Source organism: Dendronephthya gigantea, unplaced genomic scaffold (genome assembly GCF_004324835.1).
Source record: "Dendronephthya gigantea isolate DGI-Jeju-01 unplaced genomic scaffold, DenGig_1.0 000000F, whole genome shotgun sequence".
In the NCBI taxonomy this organism is placed as follows: domain Eukaryota; kingdom Metazoa; phylum Cnidaria; class Anthozoa; order Malacalcyonacea; family Nephtheidae; genus Dendronephthya; species Dendronephthya gigantea.
Window position 1 is genome coordinate 6,254,699 of NW_021163010.1, and position 18,586 is coordinate 6,273,284.

At 36.9% G+C, this 18,586-nt stretch overlaps 3 protein-coding genes across 4 annotated transcripts; 1 reads left to right on the plus strand and 2 right to left on the minus strand.

Moving 5' to 3' along the window:
- Nucleotides 1-908: 908 nt before the first annotated feature.
- On the minus strand, nt 909-7,007 carry LOC114521795 (Bardet-Biedl syndrome 12 protein homolog). Its single transcript, XM_028542337.1, has 6 exons — nt 6,883-7,007; nt 5,429-5,465; nt 4,925-5,003; nt 4,730-4,855; nt 2,436-4,173; nt 909-1,863 (listed from the first exon to the last, which is right to left on the minus strand). Exons 1-6 carry the CDS (start codon nt 6,953-6,955, stop codon nt 1,565-1,567), a joined length of 2,352 nt encoding a protein of 783 aa, XP_028398138.1. The 5' UTR covers nt 6,956-7,007; the 3' UTR covers nt 909-1,564.
- A 1,904-nt stretch (nt 7,008-8,911) lies between these two features.
- On the plus strand, nt 8,912-11,165 carry LOC114519840 (coenzyme Q-binding protein COQ10 homolog B, mitochondrial-like). Of its 2 annotated transcripts, XM_028540029.1 has the most exons (6): nt 8,912-9,032; nt 9,098-9,316; nt 9,736-9,928; nt 10,061-10,162; nt 10,241-10,418; nt 10,871-11,165. In XM_028540029.1, the coding sequence occupies exons 1-6, from the start codon at nt 8,950-8,952 to the stop codon at nt 10,885-10,887; spliced, it is 792 nt and encodes a 263-aa protein (XP_028395830.1). In that variant the 5' UTR covers nt 8,912-8,949; the 3' UTR covers nt 10,888-11,165. The 2 variants fall into 2 exon arrangements, with proteins under 2 accessions (XP_028395830.1, XP_028395824.1); XM_028540023.1 differs by lacking the exon at nt 10,061-10,162.
- A 1,285-nt stretch (nt 11,166-12,450) lies between these two features.
- Nucleotides 12,451-17,979, minus strand: LOC114518608 (basic salivary proline-rich protein 2-like). Its single transcript, XM_028538624.1, has 6 exons — nt 17,810-17,979; nt 15,732-15,949; nt 15,050-15,172; nt 13,528-14,631; nt 13,269-13,370; nt 12,451-12,992 (listed from the first exon to the last, which is right to left on the minus strand). The coding sequence occupies exons 2-6, from the start codon at nt 15,904-15,906 to the stop codon at nt 12,865-12,867; spliced, it is 1,632 nt and encodes a 543-aa protein (XP_028394425.1). The 5' UTR covers nt 15,907-15,949; nt 17,810-17,979; the 3' UTR covers nt 12,451-12,864.
- Between the last annotated feature and the right edge of the window lie 607 nt (nt 17,980-18,586).

Consider the following 18,586-nt stretch of genomic DNA (forward strand, 5'->3'; position numbering starts at 1 on the left):
GAGTTAAGGGACCAAGGCAAGACTGTTGAAGTCCACCATTTTTGCTTGCTGTCTCTTAAGCTGTAACGGCGTAGATATAGAGACGCTTTTCTTTGCTGCATACATGCACTCTATTTCCTTGTATTCATGTGCAACATGCACAAGAATATTTCGCTTTCGCATCAAGAAAATAAAAAGAAATCTCGGAGCCCATGCAGGTTGTTGGCGTAGCAGGGCAAGAAATTAAAAACACAAAAGTATGCACGAAAAATGAAAAAAATTGAAAATTGCCAAGTAATGTTCTCTTTTCTTTTTATTACTAGTTTATATAGGACATGCTTAATGCCTGCAATTATATATAGGCTGGTGCCCTAAAACTAAAAACGTCGTAGCTTGCAGTCACACTTACAGGGTGGTCCTACAATGACATTTATTAAACTAGCTGATATTTTTCAGGAATAAGAAAAAAACTGAGCAGAACTACTTGTTGAAAAGGTAGCTGAATATTATTTTAAATATAATGTCGGTTGATGTAGGATGGATGTAAATGTAAGATATTTTTTCAGTAATGCAGTTGTCATCAAGAACGTGAAATCATGGCAGTTATATATAGCACGATAGCACGACGATGTCCGCAATGCCAATGTGCTTCGAAGGATACATGGGTTACATGGGTGTCTTTCATCCCTTGCAACTATTAACTACCACAATTCCCCCTTATAAGTAATTTGCTGAACTGGCCATATGGTTTTTTTCAAGGTTTTTATTTGTTTCTGAGGCCTGTCACGCACGCATATGAGCAGATTTTCAAAGGCTGCATGCTTCGTCCGGCAAAGCGACGTAATGAAAACGTATAAACAGTTAAGGTCGACACATACAACGCGACGCGAATTTTGAGTTTTCAGAAGCATATAAATTAAATTCTGGAAGCAAAAATTTGAATCTATTGACGCCAGAGCAGTCGAAATGTATCATTGTTATGTAATATACAAGAATATTATGATAGGTTAAAATTTATTTAATTTTGAAAAATAAAAGACGTTAAAATTCGCATCGCGTTGCCAATTCGCGTCCTGGCTGTGTGGGCCTTTATGTTCTTTAACAAATATAATTCTCGCGTGCATTAAATGATTTCATGCAATCGATAATATAACAAAAATTGGACAAGATTGTATTCTTGTTATTCAGGAAAGTTTACTCTTAAATGTGCATTATTTGCTTCGGGTGGACAGGTTTTGATAAAGTAGGATAAAATCGATTTTTGGAAAGAAATATGTTGTTCCAACAAGGGCGCGACGGAATCTGATGCTTTGATGGTATTTCAGTTACTGATCATCTTCCAAGATAAAAGAATGCTGATGTAAAAGTGCATGGTTGTCAATTGGCAAATTATAGCATATAAATAGTTGTTAGTTTATTACTGTTAAAAAGCTACGTAAGCTGTAAAGATAAAATTTTCAGACCACTTCTGGTAATTTAATCAATTTTTTGTCGATGAAAAATGAAAATCTGGTGAAATTAAGTGCACGCGAAATTAGGTAGGAATAAGTTAGTTAAGTTAGAAAAACCTTCCATTCATTTCATTCTAAATTCCAGTAATTATATGGTACTCTGAGGTAAGAAATAGCTTTACGATTCTGATTGCTCCTTTCCAGCTATTTAACTTACAACCGTAATTGTCAAACAGAGTTCTTGAACTCTCCGCAGCCTTCATATCGACGTTTGGTGGAAAGTGACTCGACGGTATATTTTCAATATTGACATTCACTTTTCTAACAAACCGATTCATACCCGAGCATACTGCGTCAATGATGAGCGGTCGAAACAACACGTAGTCTTCTTGAACCCAAAGACAGGGTGGCGTTTTTGCAGGTTGTTTAAGATCTAAAATGCATAGAATTGTACGAATAAAAAATAAGAATATCAGATAATGACAGCGTAGGGAGGAGCGATGATGACGTAATGATTCGTGTTTTTCCTATATCGAGCTCTTGCAATGATGAGTGGAATGACTCTTTTATAAAGGGCTTTAATTTGTCACCGTTAAAAATTTCTATCGAACGCATAAAACTGGGGCGTAGCCAACCTTAGGCAAGAGGGGGCAGGTTGCCCCCCCCCAATCAGCTGGAGGAGTTAAGTTGGTTAGAATTTGCTAGGGGTTATCTCATGGTAAAGAAGACCAGTTACGAACCTCTGATCTTGCCCAAATCTCCAGCATGGGGAACCGCCTATTTATATTTCAGAATTTTAGAGGGCCTAGAATTCTAAATTTCGCGGTTGGGATGGTGGGGATGACGCCCAACACCCCTTAAACGCGCTTGCCCCCCAGGACCCCGACTACGCCTCTGCATAAATGGTTCACAGATCTTTTTTGTTTCTAAAATCAGGAGTGTCATTATAGGTTTGCAATCACGAAAGTAACACATGCATGCACATATAAAACGCCCAGGCTTCACCTCTGATAGATTTCAAGTGTTTCATACAACGTTCCTCAATATTTCCACCACCAGGCAATACACACTGATCTTCGAACGTATTGTACAAACGATGAGCACAATTCCAAAACCTCTGTTCACTGTCGTTAACTAAATCTTGAACTGGACCACATAATAGCACCGAATATACAGCAGAGTGAGCAGACGTGAAAGTTTCCTGAACAGACCATAGACAGACCTGACCAAACACAGGTGTTTGAACTGCACAACCGTTTGCTGGCTGTTCAGTTCTAACGTCAGCACAAATTTTAATCACAACCTGTTTTGCAAAATCATGTTCGCTGAAATCCAAGATGTAAGAAAAAATCGGCGTCTCTGTCATTTTGGAAAGAACATTAAGCTGACAATCGCTCAAATTTTCAAGTATAATCACACCTAAAGTCTGCAAATTAGCGCGCAATCCTTTATCCATTTGACCGTGTAAAGCAATCACACCCAAATTCGAACGTTTTATAAATGACATAACTTCAACTAACCATTCGTTTTCGGCATTCAAACTTAGGTCGTAGAAATCATCTTTGTTCAAAGTACGAGTTACTCGAACGGATTCTTTAAAACCAGTGTGTCGGTAATTGTAGCTGATGTCACCTTTAACCAAAGCAATCAGTCTTCGGGTATTTGGATCGCATGCTATGATAGAATGGTTTTCTTTGGATAGTTCAACGACTGTACCTTCTAAAACACAAGACTTTTCTACAACTGGCCCCATAACTGTCTGGACACAAATACTGTCCAACAAAAACGAGAATTGATCATAGAGCTTCCCTGATGAACTATACTGCTTTTTAAGAATCTCCAGCGCCAACGACATTTCATGCTCTTTTCCATGGGCTAAGCCATGTCCCAAGATATCCAACCAGTTTTTGTCATTTCGGCCTGTATCTGGATCAAAACTTTTAGGCCCTTTAATGGTCGAAGAACTTTGTTTATATTCATAACTTTCCTTAAATACCGCTGAATTGCTACGAGTTTCACCTAAGGTTGTGTTTACATTAACGCACTTTCTATCATTTTCTATAATTTGTGAATGTACTGTAGTTGATTGAAGCAATGACACATCCGTGAGATTGCGAGTTCTAAGAAATACATCCCTTACATTCGTCTTCTTATGAATCTTTTTAGCCACATTTGTCTCATGTTTAGTATTTTTATGTGGGGACGGTTTCCCATAAATATCTGGCAGTTTAAAGAAAGACCCACAAATTTCGTTCAAGTTCTTTTCAAATTTCTCTTCAATCGGAAAGTCACTTGGGTTTTCTTTTATTTCACCAGCATTACAATTACTTGTATCTTTGTTGACAGACAGACCTTCAAAACAAGCATCAAATTCATCCGGAATACTACTTTCTTCGACCTCTTTAGATTTACAAGACGACCGGTTAGGACGCACTGCCGAGAAGCAAGATTTCATCGAATTTTCCGTAATAGTATATAAGTTTTTAGAACAACTCGTAAACCTTTCGCAATGATTCAGAGTATTGGCTTCAACACGATTGTTGCTAGTGTTATTAGGCAGCTGTGAGGGCCGATTCAACGGGGATCGAGGTAAAATAATATTATTCATCTCATGGTGGAAAATTGGACGATCTAATTCAACATCTTGAATATTTCTTAGGGAAATACGTGATCGTTTCAGAACATTTTCCATCTCTTCCGAAATTTCATCCAACGTATTCACTATGACTGTAGTAGGAACACCCTATAACACATAACTGGTTATCCTTTTTTTGTAATGAAAATAATTTCAACGGATAGTAGCTAGTTCCTTCCAAGAAAGTGGTTTCTTTTCTAACTTGCAAAAAAAGTTGCATACATGTAATTTATGATTATTTAAAATATTTTGGTGGGATTTACCCAGCTTCCTACTGATAAATGCTTGCATCCAACGAAATAAATTTGTGAAACTTTAAGAAAATGTTTTATTCTTTTTTTGTCTTTTTTGTATACTCATTGCTATATTTTTGGTGAAAAAAGAATTTCAGAATACCAGTATATGAATACTTCTATCATGAAGAAACTATTTACTCAAGTGTTCTTTCATTAAAATGTGGATAAAATAAAGAATTATCATCCAGAACTAACAACGTTTGACTATATAAGTTCATGACACAGCATATAAGTTGAATTGCTAAACATCACCTGTATTGAAAGATCAGAATGTAGAACATCAATATAAAAGGATCCCAATTATTCAACCTAAGGTTTTAATATATGAAAAAGACATGCATGATATAAAAATATATATTCCTACAAACCATGTCTACAAGATCTTGGAAGGCACTAGCCCAGTATCCAATCAAACAAACAAGTGTTGTAGATCCACATCCATACTCTTCGTGGAAACTCTTACAAGTGCTGTTGATAATATAACCAGCAGAATGCTATATCAATTGTGTAAAATAATCATTCAGTGGCATGATAGACTTTCCTTTGAAAAAATTGTCTTTTACCTCAATATCAATGGTTTCAAGAATTTTTGGTGTACTGCCTGTTAATACTGTTGATCCAGATAACTCACAACACTTCAAGCTAAGAGAAATTTAAGGTTGAAAACTATTTGTACCATACAATCTTTGATCATGTGTAAGTATATATAGTTGTAAAAGAAGCACGATGGACCTATGCTGCAATTTCCTATCGTGAAAACCTTTACTCACTAAGAAATGTTGTATATTATGGCTGAGGTCTCAAAATCAGAATTTTAGGATAAGATTATAAATATAGCATGTCTTAAATATCTGTATACCAAACAATAGCTATCAAGCAAAACAACATTTCTTCAGTGTTCAAGTAAATGTTCAGGAAATTCATTTTTTATTTTGCTTGTTGATCTTTGAATAGATTGAGTCAAAGTGCTGCTTTCCAACTACACAAGGCAATAAAGTTATTTTTCAACAAATATGGCAAGATTTCACAATTTTTTTACACAATTTGAATGTCAACCAAGTGCCCACCTTTCTCCATTTCCAATTAATGTCTCTAATAATGATGCTATGGGAAAAGAAAATGCATGTCTCACTCTGTAAAAAATGATAGGCAAGGTATATTTCATGCTTTCATTATATAGGATATGTTGTGCAGTATTAATGAAATAAATGTATTCCTCTTGAATCTAATGTATTCTACCATCTGACATATATCAGATTTTTCATTTATAAATGCAAGTCTGCAAGGGTTATCATCATTCTCAACTAGAACGATGCAGTGGCATCATCATTGCAACTTCATACTGTGTCCAACGTTAAAGCACTTTGAAATTCATGTAAATTCTATTTTTTAAGGCAACCAATCTTTAAATGGAGATAGATAAAAATAACAACCCAATTTATACTTACAGTTGATTTCATAAAACTTTGGCCGCTCCAGTTGCAAACTATGTTTTGAAACTGTCAAGTGGGCGGGGAAGTTGTCAATTCCGTTTTGTAATTCGCAACGAAGTTCCGAAGCTCAAATCGAACTTCGGAATTTCAAATCGAACTTTGCGGGCAATTTGACTAAATCGCTATAAAATGGCCACTATAAATCACCAGGGCAAAGCAATTTCAATGCAGTAAAGAAATATATTGTAATTGCATTGCCCTGGTATTTTCTAGTAGCCATTTTATAAAGACTGAGCCAAATTGCCCGCAAAGTTCAATTTGAAATTCCAGAGTTCGATTTGAACTTCGGAACTTCGTTGCGAATTACAAAACGGAATTGACAACTTTCCTGCCCACTTGACAGTTTCAAAACATAGTTCGCAACTGGAGTGGCCAAAGTTTTATGAAATCAACTGTAATTAATAATAAGTAATCAATTCAGGTTTGAATTACTCAGGCAGGTGTATATATATATATATATATATTGGAATATATATATATATATATATATATATATATTGGAATATATATATATATATAATATATATATATATCCATATATATATTATATATATATATATATATATATATATATATATATATATATATATTGGATTAGGAGTTAGGTGTAGCTGTAGCATCATTCAATGGCTTTCTTTCTATTAAAGCAAGTGAAAAAACCTAGGAAACCTAGTAGATCAATCCAAATTACCAAATAGAGATACGGGATATTGCGAGAGAAAAGGACAGCCTACAAAAACATGACGTCCCCCGTAAAATTTTCCCAATGCCAAATTGCATTTATATAAACTCATACCACAACTATTCCTTTGGTGCGAATAAACCCTTTGAGTGACGCTGAAAATAAATTATACCCAAGCAAATTATAGACAGTTAAAAAATGTCTATCGATAAATGCGATTTCGTTCCTCTTGAACATCTATATACATATAATGATTATAGCATGATGCATGTGCCTGTCAAAAATGGGCGAATATTTATTTCGCGGTAAAGAATAATAAAGCGAAAAGTAATAAAACAATACTAACCTATAGCCTTCGCTACCAAAATACATTCACTCCCATGTCGTTCGTTGACAGAAACGAACCGTTTTCTTAACATTTTATTAAAGATTTAATCCTTTGGATACAACCCATGAACCAGCTCTAGGTGTAGAAACAACAAAGCCATCTAGCAAACCGGGGGGGGGGGAACGTGTAATGCCAGTAATGGAAATGGAAATAAAAATGATACAGATGTTCGAAACCTATGAAACCAGTCAACCCACGCCGATCAGTCAGTGTAAGACAAACGTGCAGAGACGTCACGTGAAGTGTCTAGGTCATTCCTTAATACAATTCTATCAAGAAAAATGAACATATTGAACTTGTTTGGCCATGCTAATTAGGGAGACAAGCTCCACTAGGAGACTTGATTGCAAGAAGCAAATTCAAGCAGAAAATATGAGAATATACATTTCCTTTATGTAGGTCGACATAGCCTCATAAGAACAAGACCATTAGCTCAACTCAACAAGAGTGAAATAGTAGAAGTTCTATATTTGTCTCCCACTCTCATGAAGGGTAACTGTCAAAAAAAGAATTCAGAAATTGCAGTCTAACCAATTTTTTAGTACCACATGTTTTAGTGTGATTGTTTGATTGAATGAGAAATGATGGCCTAGAAAATTTCATTGGTATGAAAAACATAAATGATACAACCCATACAGAAGTATGAATACTATTTAATTAATGGGTATATTTAACAAACCCATGGGTATCTGGTTGGTTATTGATGAGATTAAAATAAAATATTTTTCCATAGAATAGATTGTAAAGGTATAAATATATGTGACTAACATTTTTGTTCCATGAAATAAATCTGCTCAGTCATACATATAATCTTATCATATTTTTAATCAGTTTTCAACAGATCCCAGGAGAATTCTCAGTGACAACCATGGGGGTGTCTCAATCATGTTTACTACTTTGCAAATAGTCTTCTGTAACTGCAATTAGTAATTCACCATCTTGCAACATAAAGCTTTCAACAAAGTTATGTAATGACATTACATGAAATTAATGAAAAATATGTCTGCTCATGCCATACCCTGCAGTTATATATAGTTTCTACACTCAGGGATGTTCAAAAGTTCAAAAATTCACTTCCAATTCTATGATCTATTTACAATTTATCATCAATACACTAACACTAATCTATGGTTCTCCCAGTGGAATTAAAAATGATATCATATCTCCAGTAGCCCCCCAACTTGCTCTGTTATTTTGATAGATACTAATCCAGACTGCCAAGCCAACAAACCACACAAGAAAGCCAACCAACGAACCAGTCAAATAAAATCTTATTTTCTTCTGTCCTTCAAAATGCTCAACGAAAAAAGCGTACTTGAGGAACCACACGACATTCACAAACCACAAAAAAGGTAGGAAAGCAAATCCCATCACGAAATAACGACGACATAGTTGCAGTTTGTCTTCATCAGGCACTTTTCGTAGATCCATATTTTGCGTCGAGTTCGTGGTTACTTGCTAATTCTTTAACAAAAATCACTCTGGATAATAAATAGTCGGTCTACTCAATCACATAGCCCTTTGAATGGCTTGAACGTAATTCTTTAGTACTTTTTTCAGTTTCTTTCTTAATTCTATAAAATGACACTTCTTTTCCAAAATTAAGTTTAACCAGAATTCCTTACAGCGAGGACAAAATTTCCTCAATTCAACAAACACCTATATGATCAGTCAGATCAGACTATCGAATTTATTGATTCATGTTCCTACCACGGTTTTATTCTAAAAGTTGGATGACGCTGGAAAAAATATGTAACTCAGGTTCTCAAACAAGACTTGAACGTTTAACCCGAGGCTATGCACTTCCTGGAACATGGATTTACGTTCAAACCACTGTAAACTTGTTTACAAAAAAGCTGCTCCAGGTCAGTGGGAGCCTGAGAGGAAACACATAATCTATTGTTTGCGTACTATGCATGTGAGTTCCTCTTTCAAGGAAAAACGCTATCGTTCGTGCAATTTCCTTTATTTATAAAAATTCCATTCGAGCTTCCTTTCGTTGTTGACGTCACTAGTCAACAAACGATGGCCGGCTATCATGTCGGACGAAGAGTCAAGAGGAATTTGAGATCCTATTTAATAGCTTTACCTTCAATGGTTGATAAAAGGTAGTATCTGAATGTGCTGTCAAGACCTTGAATATTTTCAAATAGTATGTACGATTTTTTTTCAGGCTCTTTTGTGCGTATACAGCGTATTTCATATGTCCATTCCATCAGAAAGCAATCAGAAGGTCTTTGAGTAATCAGAAGAATATTTTGTATGATTGCGGAACATATGAAGGTTCAAATAAAATGGCTGTTAAATTTCAGCCATCGAGGCGGCTGTTCCAAGTGCCAGGGATACTAAATTCAAGTAAACGAAAAGAATACTCAAACAGGAAATTAATAGGGTAATTAAACACTGTCTAAATTGAGCACCACTCTTCTCCCGCCTTGATAGTCCCACTGTCCCAAATGTACTAGCTAACTGTGTGCACTTCAATTAATTAATCATGTATAAACAGTTTGTACATCCTAAACCAAGTATGAACCTTTTAAGTTTGTTCCTCATGCTTATTCACTAGTCATTATTATGGCTACTAGCTAGTAAATTGCAATTAATGCCTTTTTGGCCACTCAGCACATTGACTTGGCCATACCCCTATGACTGTGAAGTGGCTAAATTGTATATTCCCTTTACTGGTGGAGAAGAAGGCATAGGAATTGTGATATTTTTAATGTACATCAATTTCTTCCCCTGGGTAACTTTATCCCTTTACCCTCTTCCATACATGTGTTTGTCAATAAAAAACGGGCTTAATTATTTCAGATTTTCAATGGAAAATTTGTACCATGTTGTGTCACACGTTGAAGATTATAAATATTTCGTACCATGGTGCAGGGACTCAACAGTCTTTGAAAGAGAAGGTGGACATGTGAAGTGCAAATTAGAAATTGGCTTTCCCCCTCTTGTAGAACGGTACATTTCAGTATTAACACTAGTACCACCTAACTTAGTTGTGGTAAGTTTATCAATGGTAAATAATAGAAATTTAACTTCAATCAACATTGTTGAGGGAGTTAAAACGTTTGACACCAGGGTGGTTTCTGGTATCAGATTACAAGCATATGCAAGAAAAATTGTTTCTGTTTAGTCAGAGTGTACCCAAGGCGAGCTCTTTAATTACATGAAGACTGTTTGGAGATTTAGTCCTGGTTTGAAAGGAGATTCACAAACAGCAATGATTGATTTGCATGTATGTTACCTACATTTTTGCCTTAACAGAGTACTTGTATTAGACCCTTATCTCTTGTTATTTTGTTTTGTTATGCAGGTCGCATTTGAATTTCGTTCTGTTTTACATTCCCATCTCTCGTCGGTGTTTTTTGATGAAGTGGTTAAGAAAATGGTCTATGCGTTTGAGAAACGTTGTGAGAAACTCTATGGACCAAGTAGTTTAACGAAATCACGAGGAAAGCGTACGCTTAGGTCAAAAGCAGTAAATACTATAGGTATAAAAAACCTGAGTCATAATTCTTTATTGGCGATTGGAACCATGTGGGATGAGCTTAGATATTACCATGCACCCAAAGTAGGGGGGGGCTTCCCAGCTCCAAGGAGGCACTTAGCTCTGCTGTGACACAAAATCCTCGAGGCTCGGACCAACAAGAAAGTTCCTGTAATTTGTCTGAGGCACTGGTTCACACGGTACCGGATTGCCATTGGGACAAGCCAAAGTTAGAAGTTGATAAAAGACAGTGAAAATTTCAGTTGAAAAGTCCTAGACTTGAATAAGTATACCAAATCTATCAAATTAAAAAGTATTTGCTGATAATCGCTGCCTCAAACCCCCGGCAAACGAATTCGGACGGTACCATGTTAACGAGTGTTCTCAACCAAAACAGTGTATTTGGTAAACACGATATTAAATTTAACAAAATTTGAATATGGGTTTTTTATGTAGAAGCTCCTCCGAGGTAACACGTGACAGTGACACAGTACTCCAGCTGACGATCTGATTTTCATCTATCCGCACACATCCCGGAGAGATCAAGAGATGAACCTAGCTTAACTTCAAGGTCATTTCACACCAATAGCCTTAGGGTTTACGATTATAGTCTGGATATGGAGGTATACTACTCAATGGACGGGGACAGAATATAAGTAATCAGAAGTTGGCAAAATAAATTACAGTATTGGATTAATTGAAACAATGCTATGTATTATAGCAATTAAAATTAAAATAATTTTTAACTGAACCAATATTTCACGTCGGTCCAAAACAGTTTCAAACACCGTCAATTTACAATAGAAGTTGAAGCTAATTTAACATATTAAGCATATTTCTCTCTGGATCATGTGGACAGGGCGTTTAAACAATAAAATAGACAAAAACGATCTTGAAAACGCTCGAAAAAGACGCTCGTGCACACATAGCCCATATGACCACGTCGGTATAATGATATTTTGTAATTTGAAACCAACCAAAACTATAGTCTAGTGCATTATTACTTTCTCGCGAAAGGCTATAAGCACAGTATGGGGAATATGTTCTTAAAGTGTGCTATAAGCTCTAAATTTTGTCATTGCCGATATTCCCTGCATTATAAACAGGAAGTAAGCTTTCCGTGGGTCCAATCTGATTGTTTTAGGAATATTTTTTTGTTTACCTGTTCTACTAATTAAGTCCAATTATCGGATCAAGTTACGCATTATAAATATTGATCTTGTGTTCCATATAAGCAATTTTAAAACAAAATTTCCTGACTCCCACAAGGCATAGAGTAGGACCACAAAGCATCTCTTATTTTGCAAATATTGAGTGAATGTGTGAAACTAACCTATGCGTATTCACGACCGTAATTAAGTACTATGTTAGCCTTATAGAAGTTTATAAGACGACGCACGCTTGAAGCCTAGCACTTTTTTCCAAGTTCATTTTTTTTACATTAAAAAATTGTTTACTATTGTCGTGACACCTTCCTCCCTTCTTTAACTAATGATTGATCCGACGTTGTGGCAGGCTAATGTTGTGACGACGTAGTTACTGAATTGTGTGCATTGAATAAAGCAAAAATTATTTAAACAAATCAGCAAAAATTAATTAAAGGCATCTATCTATTAATTAAATTTAGCTTTAACTTCTATGAATTAATTATTCGGTTCGAGGGCTGGATTAACCAAAACACTTTGGCGAAAACAAAACTCATTTCTATGCATTTATCCCCGTTGAAAATTAGCTAATATAAAGTGAGGTACCGAAAGCCAATCGGAATGTAATTGCAGTATTATTCGACTATTAAAAAACTTATTTCTACTAATCCCCTTGTTATTTACTGAAGCGAATAAAATCATGGCAACCAGCGTATATGGACTAACAGCGTCGTTTCATTTATCTAAAGGTTTTAAGCAAGCATCTCTCCTAAGTTCGCAGTGCCAGTGGTAAAAATACGCCGTCCTAATCATATCCCAGCATCCACACACATTACTTTAACTTGAAAGTTGATGCAGTACCCGGAAACAAAATTACAAATTAGATTTCGTTTATTTTAATCTTTGTAACATATTGCCACTATGGTATACTAACGTGAATTAAGAATATGAAATGTTAACTAACCTTACAAAAGGTTTCAAAAATAGATGGATCGATCCATCAAATGGAGCAATTATGTTATTCAAATTGGGTAAAACCAATTGACAATGTTAACAGCTAATGAATAAACGGGATCGAAACCTATCGGTGTATCATAATACCAAGTACAAAGACAAAATAAATATATATAATTTTCTCCTTATTATAAAAAGCATTAACTTCCACCAATCTAAATGTTTCCTGCTTAACTGGAAACAGGACCAGGTTAGTCAATTTGAAGATTCCCTTCTACTTCATGGAGGTTAATTCTTGCCATCAATAATTGTAATCAATTTAAAACATTGTAAATATTTTTTACGGTAGGATCACCTCCTGGGTGGCGGAGGCGGTGGCGGCGGCGCACCTCTTGATGGCGCAGGGGGTGGTGGTGGAGGAGCTCCAGTTCTCGGGGGTCCACCCGGTGGAGGCGGGGGTGCTCTTTGGGTTCCACCACCTAAAATGTATAAAATCGTGGATGTAAATCGTTACAAATGGGCCTAAAGCGATATCGTCTTAGTTCCTCCAATTTCTTCAATAAGCAATTTTGTTAGGCATGAAAAGGAAGGAAGATGTCAGTGGTCTTTCAGAGTGTGCGATTGAAAATCCTATGCATTTCGTGATCTTGGATCGATAGCCGAAGCGACGACTGCTTCCCGTTTACACCTTGCAAATTCGCACGCAAAAGTCGCATAGTCGTGGCATACAGGATGTGGCCCTTAATGTTTCTTACCTTTTCTATTTTTATTCTGACTAGGATATGTCTTTGGAAAATCTTTGTAAGGTTCCGGAGGTGGTAACTCCGAGGTAAAATTAAATCTCTTTTCAAAATCATCTGAAAATAGAAACGAGTTGCTACAGTTGCAGAATTTGTTCCAGTTTAAGAAATCGCTTGCACGTATGACGACAGTACAGAGGATAAAAACTTGAGTCTTTTGGCAAACATCAAGTAAGCAATAAACGTCTAGCGTTCACTATTTTAATGTACTCACCAGTCGTACTTGGACTTCTAATTGAATCTGAACTTGGACCTCTATTAGCTGGCGGCAAAGGCGGACCGTTCACAAGTTTGTTATTGGACACACCTATATTTCTTGCAGAGTCTATTGAGTTAAAATTACTTTTAGAGGGAAATGAGCTTGATGAGTTGGGTGACATCCCACCGCGATTAGGTGGTGGTGGTGGGGGCGGTTGAGAGGAAGATGACACGTTTGGTGGTGTCTGCGGTATTGATCTATTTGGTGGTGGTGGAGGACCTGGTGGACCTCTAGATGGTGGAGGTGGGGGTGGCCCACTTCTGCCAGGTGGAGGAGGAGGTGGTCCGGATGGACCACGGTTAGGTGGCGGTGGTCCTGGAGGGCCTCTAGTCGGAGGTGGCGGTGCTGGCTCGGGGGCTCTTATTGAAGTATTAGATGATCTACTTGACGGTGGCGCTGGAAGGCTACCTCTACCTGGTGGGGGAGGCCCACCTCTGTTTTGAGAGGGAAGTGATGGTGCAACTGGTCCCCGGCTAGGAGGAGGTGGTACTGGTGCTGATGGTGCACGACTGGGAGGAGGTGGTGTTGGTGCTACAGGTCCACGACTGGGAGGAGGTGGGGTAGGTGCTGTAGGTCCTCTACTAGGTGGTGGTGGTGCTGAACTTCTTCCAGGTGGTGGTGGTAATGGTGTGTTTCGGTTAGGTGGGGGTGGAGGACCAGCAGGACCTCTAGGGGGTGGGGGAGGTCCAGCCCTTGTAGGCATAGAGTTTCTGCCAGGTGGAGGTGGTGGTCCAGTGGGAGCACGAGGACCATTTGTTCTATTAATAGACATTGGAGGTGGGGGTGGAAAATTAGCCATGCTGTTCATTTGACCCACACTGTTCCTACCAGGTGGAGGTGGTCTTGGTAGCCCTGTTCCGGGAGTGGGTGGTAATGCATCTCGAACAGATCTTCTACCAGGTCCAGCAGGTTGGGCTGGGGGCCCTCTATCTGGAGGGGGCGGTGGACCAGGTCCCCTGCTGCCAAAACCTGCCCTTGGACCCATTGGTCGTGGTGATCCACCAGGCGAAGCTGGACGTGGTGCTGGTGCTCTCATTCCAGGGGGTTTTAAGGCTGCTCCTACAAATTTTTTGAAAGCAGTGATTTTTTGCCAATCTCATTACTCACAATTTTTTGTAGTTTCTGTTTCACAACTTGCAATGCTCCAGACTATGAATGATTGCAAATATTTTGTGGCAACTATTAACAAATTTATTCTGAAAATTTGCAAATTACTTGTAGTCAGCCTAAAAACATTAGTAGTCTACTACATGCAACTTTATGTCTACACTTGCAAATGTCATGTTTTATTACAACTAAAAGAATTATTTGGTTGTTTAACTTCTCATGAAGAGTGTGAACATTGCTGAAACCAACTCTCCTGTATGTATAAACAAAATTTCAATTCACATAGAAGACCTATGCTTCCTTGTTCATTATAGCTTCCTTCTTCCTCTTAGATAGAGTTCAGAACTACAATATAGTCATACACCCTTACCTCCTGGCCCACCCCGTGACCCACCAGAAGGCCGCAACTTTGGCATGCCACCAGCAAACACTCCACCCAATCCACCTGCTGGAGCACCACCCCCTGAAGAACCACCACCACTACTTCCTTTTCCTAAAATGACAAAACATTGAAAACAATGATTAGCAAATGGATCTGTTCTAAAATTAGGTAACAGCAAATTTTAATGTGTCCCAATATGTGTTTGGTAAACAGTTACCTATTTTTCTAAAATACTGATATTAAAAATTTTACTTTATAATATAATATAACATTTATAGTATGCACATGGGAGAAGTGTGTTTCTATCACTGTATAGACAAACTGGACTTTTCCCACGGAAATTGACAAGTGAGGTAATGTGTTTCTATACAGTTTTATATAATAATGTTAAGAATTCAAGCAATTTCATTGGTCGAGAGCCATGATCTATAAGAGGAAGATGTACGGTATAAGCACTTGCCCTCAACGTTATCTATTTGTTAAATGGAAACACTAGTGGGAGTTTGGGAGAACTAAACGTAACGTGGCCACTGATTATGTCATGTTCTTCCGAACTCCCACACATGTTTCTATAACTGTACAGAAACATGGAAAATGAAAAATTTCTTAAATATCAACATACAAGTTTAATATATTTAAAAAAATATCCTAACTCCTTTAGTCAACATACCCTTAGTATCAAAAGACGGTGCACTTCTGTCATTGGTGACAGTCTTTTTGAGCCTGGCTCCCTTATGAATCTCACTTAGTAATGCCCCTCTATTCTTCGTCTTTGGAGGTGGACGTGATGAAACAGCAGTACTTGGAGGTGGAGGTCCAGGTGGTGGTGGGGGAGGAGGAGGCATTTCTCCCCTTTCTTAGAATTTTTTTCTTGCTGCACTTGTTACTCTGTGCAACACAACATAACATATGAGGGTTTAGTATGTGACCCCGGCAAACATTATTTGCATACATATTACCATAAATAATTAACAGCTCAAGTTTAATTAACTGACAGTACTCTTTAGAATTTAGGAGTCATCAATAGACCTTTCTCCTTTTAGGTTTCAAGCACACAATGTGTGACAGTATTTGATTATTAAGGTCAATTTGAGTTGCGATTTCGCCATGTTCAGGAGCGATTTAGTTTAACAAAGAAGCAAAAAGAATCGGCAAGGTTTTCTTACCAACAAAATCACTGCTAAGCAGAGCGATATTGCAACTCAAAGTTGCTTAGTATAGTTGATAATCAACTACTGTCACACATTGCACACTTGAAAGTTAAAAGGGGAAAGGTCTATTCAGATGAATATTACTAAATAATCCCAAATATATTTGAACAAAAGTTGAAGGTGGTAGATCAGATGAAATTTTGCTTATAACAGTATATCAATAAAAGTTGATTTCAAAAAATGATGAACAATTTTACACATTTAAATTACCATAAGCTTAGTATGGAAATGGTATATGTACTAAGATCTCTCAATGCACAAATGATATCTGATGGTATAATTTACCAGAGCTCATTGATATGCATTACAATATTATGCATATTGTAATAAAACAAAAGCAATTGTAAAGTATGCTGATGTTATTGTGATTTGTGATCGGTTAGTAGCATAATGCTATATTTTTATGCCAATGTTACATATATTTATGCCTAATATGCAATACAATAGGTGCAGTAGCTAGTACAGTATACTTCATTGTGAAATAGATTATGGTGTTTAGTATTGCATACTTTTGGTAGCCAGTTGTAATTAGGGATATAAATTTGGTTACCATTTTTCCCTGAATTGTATTCAGTACCAAACCCCAATTATTGAATTGTATCTTATACTTGATATTTACTAGCTGATTGTCAAATGAAATCTTATGCTGGTTATTTAATGCATCTTTACGGATAATGTATCAAAATGCAGATTATAAGCAAACAGTAAGATTAACTCATTTTGGTCAATTATCCATCAACTTTAACAAAAACAAAATGTTTAATTACAAGGCATAAGACAGGAAGACTGGGTAAAGAGACAGATCTTTATTTCATATATACATACACAAATATGTTTTGTTCTGAGAGGCTGCACAAATTTAAACATGTAGATTTTGTAATGAGCGTTCATACATGGCACCCTGCAGCATGCTATTTATATAATTAGGTTTATACTAAATTGTTTTTCAAATAATAGGAAGGAACATTATCAAGGTATGGCTTTCTTTTAGAAAGGAGAAATATGTAAGATATAGTTGCTTTGGTATATATGCGATATACATAGAGTTGAAACATATACTATAAGTAAAAATAACTATGTGAATATAATTCACTGTCTAACATGTCTATTATGCAAGCAGTGTGACACTAATAACATTTGAACAATAAACATTTAGAGCATTGGGAAATAACTCCCAGACGGAATCGGGAAGTAAACTATTTTCACAATCGATTACGAGAGAGCAATATTCTGAAACGGCCAAGCAGGAATACAATACCTAAGAAGCATTCGCAGTAAATAAATTTGGAACTATTTTATTCAAGTGCAAGGTATACAGCGACGGCTTGGTTTTTAAGCACGGGATTCAGACGAATACATTCAGGCGATTCGCCCGTACATCTATCGATATCGAGTAAAGAACACCACATACACAAGTGATGTCGATGCTATTGTCAAATGTTTGGCATCGACGATCAAGTTATCATTTTCCGGGTATCTTTCTGAACCAAGGTTCGGTAAACATCGACAGCTCGTACAAGGAAGCCCAAACACTAACCTGAGAAATCTATCCAACGCTTAAGAATAAACCCATGGCGGACCAACACGGTCATTCCATCGTGTCATAGAGGTAAACTTGCATATGTTATGAAATTTTAATCTGTAAATCAACGAAGTACTTCCCTCTACTTTATCCAATATGGCCTCTGAGGAAATGCAAAATCACTCGTATGGGTGTAACACATTGACCAATGATCGCTCGCGAATGCTGTGACGTCACGAAACCCAGTTGACTTGCTAAAAAATTCATCCAGGGCAAATATTATGAGGTGCTCACTTCAACCCCTCTCGAACTGTCAAATAATCCGTGTCCAAACAGATTGCTTTCACTTTATTGAAGTGTGTTGAATCTTAGATTTCATTTTGTCTTTCCCATAAAATTTTACATTCCTCTCTAGCATGATAAACAGAAACGGAATGCAAAGTTTGAATGTCCTTTAAAAACCCGTGCCCCAAAAGTTTAAATGTCCCTTTGGCTTTGCCCATGTTTCATATGTCAGTCAGAGTCCATCTTCTATTGTCTACGCACAGTGGCAATATGCAGCACAAAACCAATTTTAAACTACACGTCCTACGAGTTTATTTATAATATTGTTAAGTCATTGCCGAAATGAATTCACGAGTAAGCGTTCTGACCAAATATATTCGTGCATCTGAGTAAACTTGAAACTGTACGCGTAAAATGAAATTATTTCCATTTTTGGGGCGAAAGTCGGTTTGCATATTAAATAACTTATATATTTTGGTTCTTCTATATAGGACCATAAGTATTGGT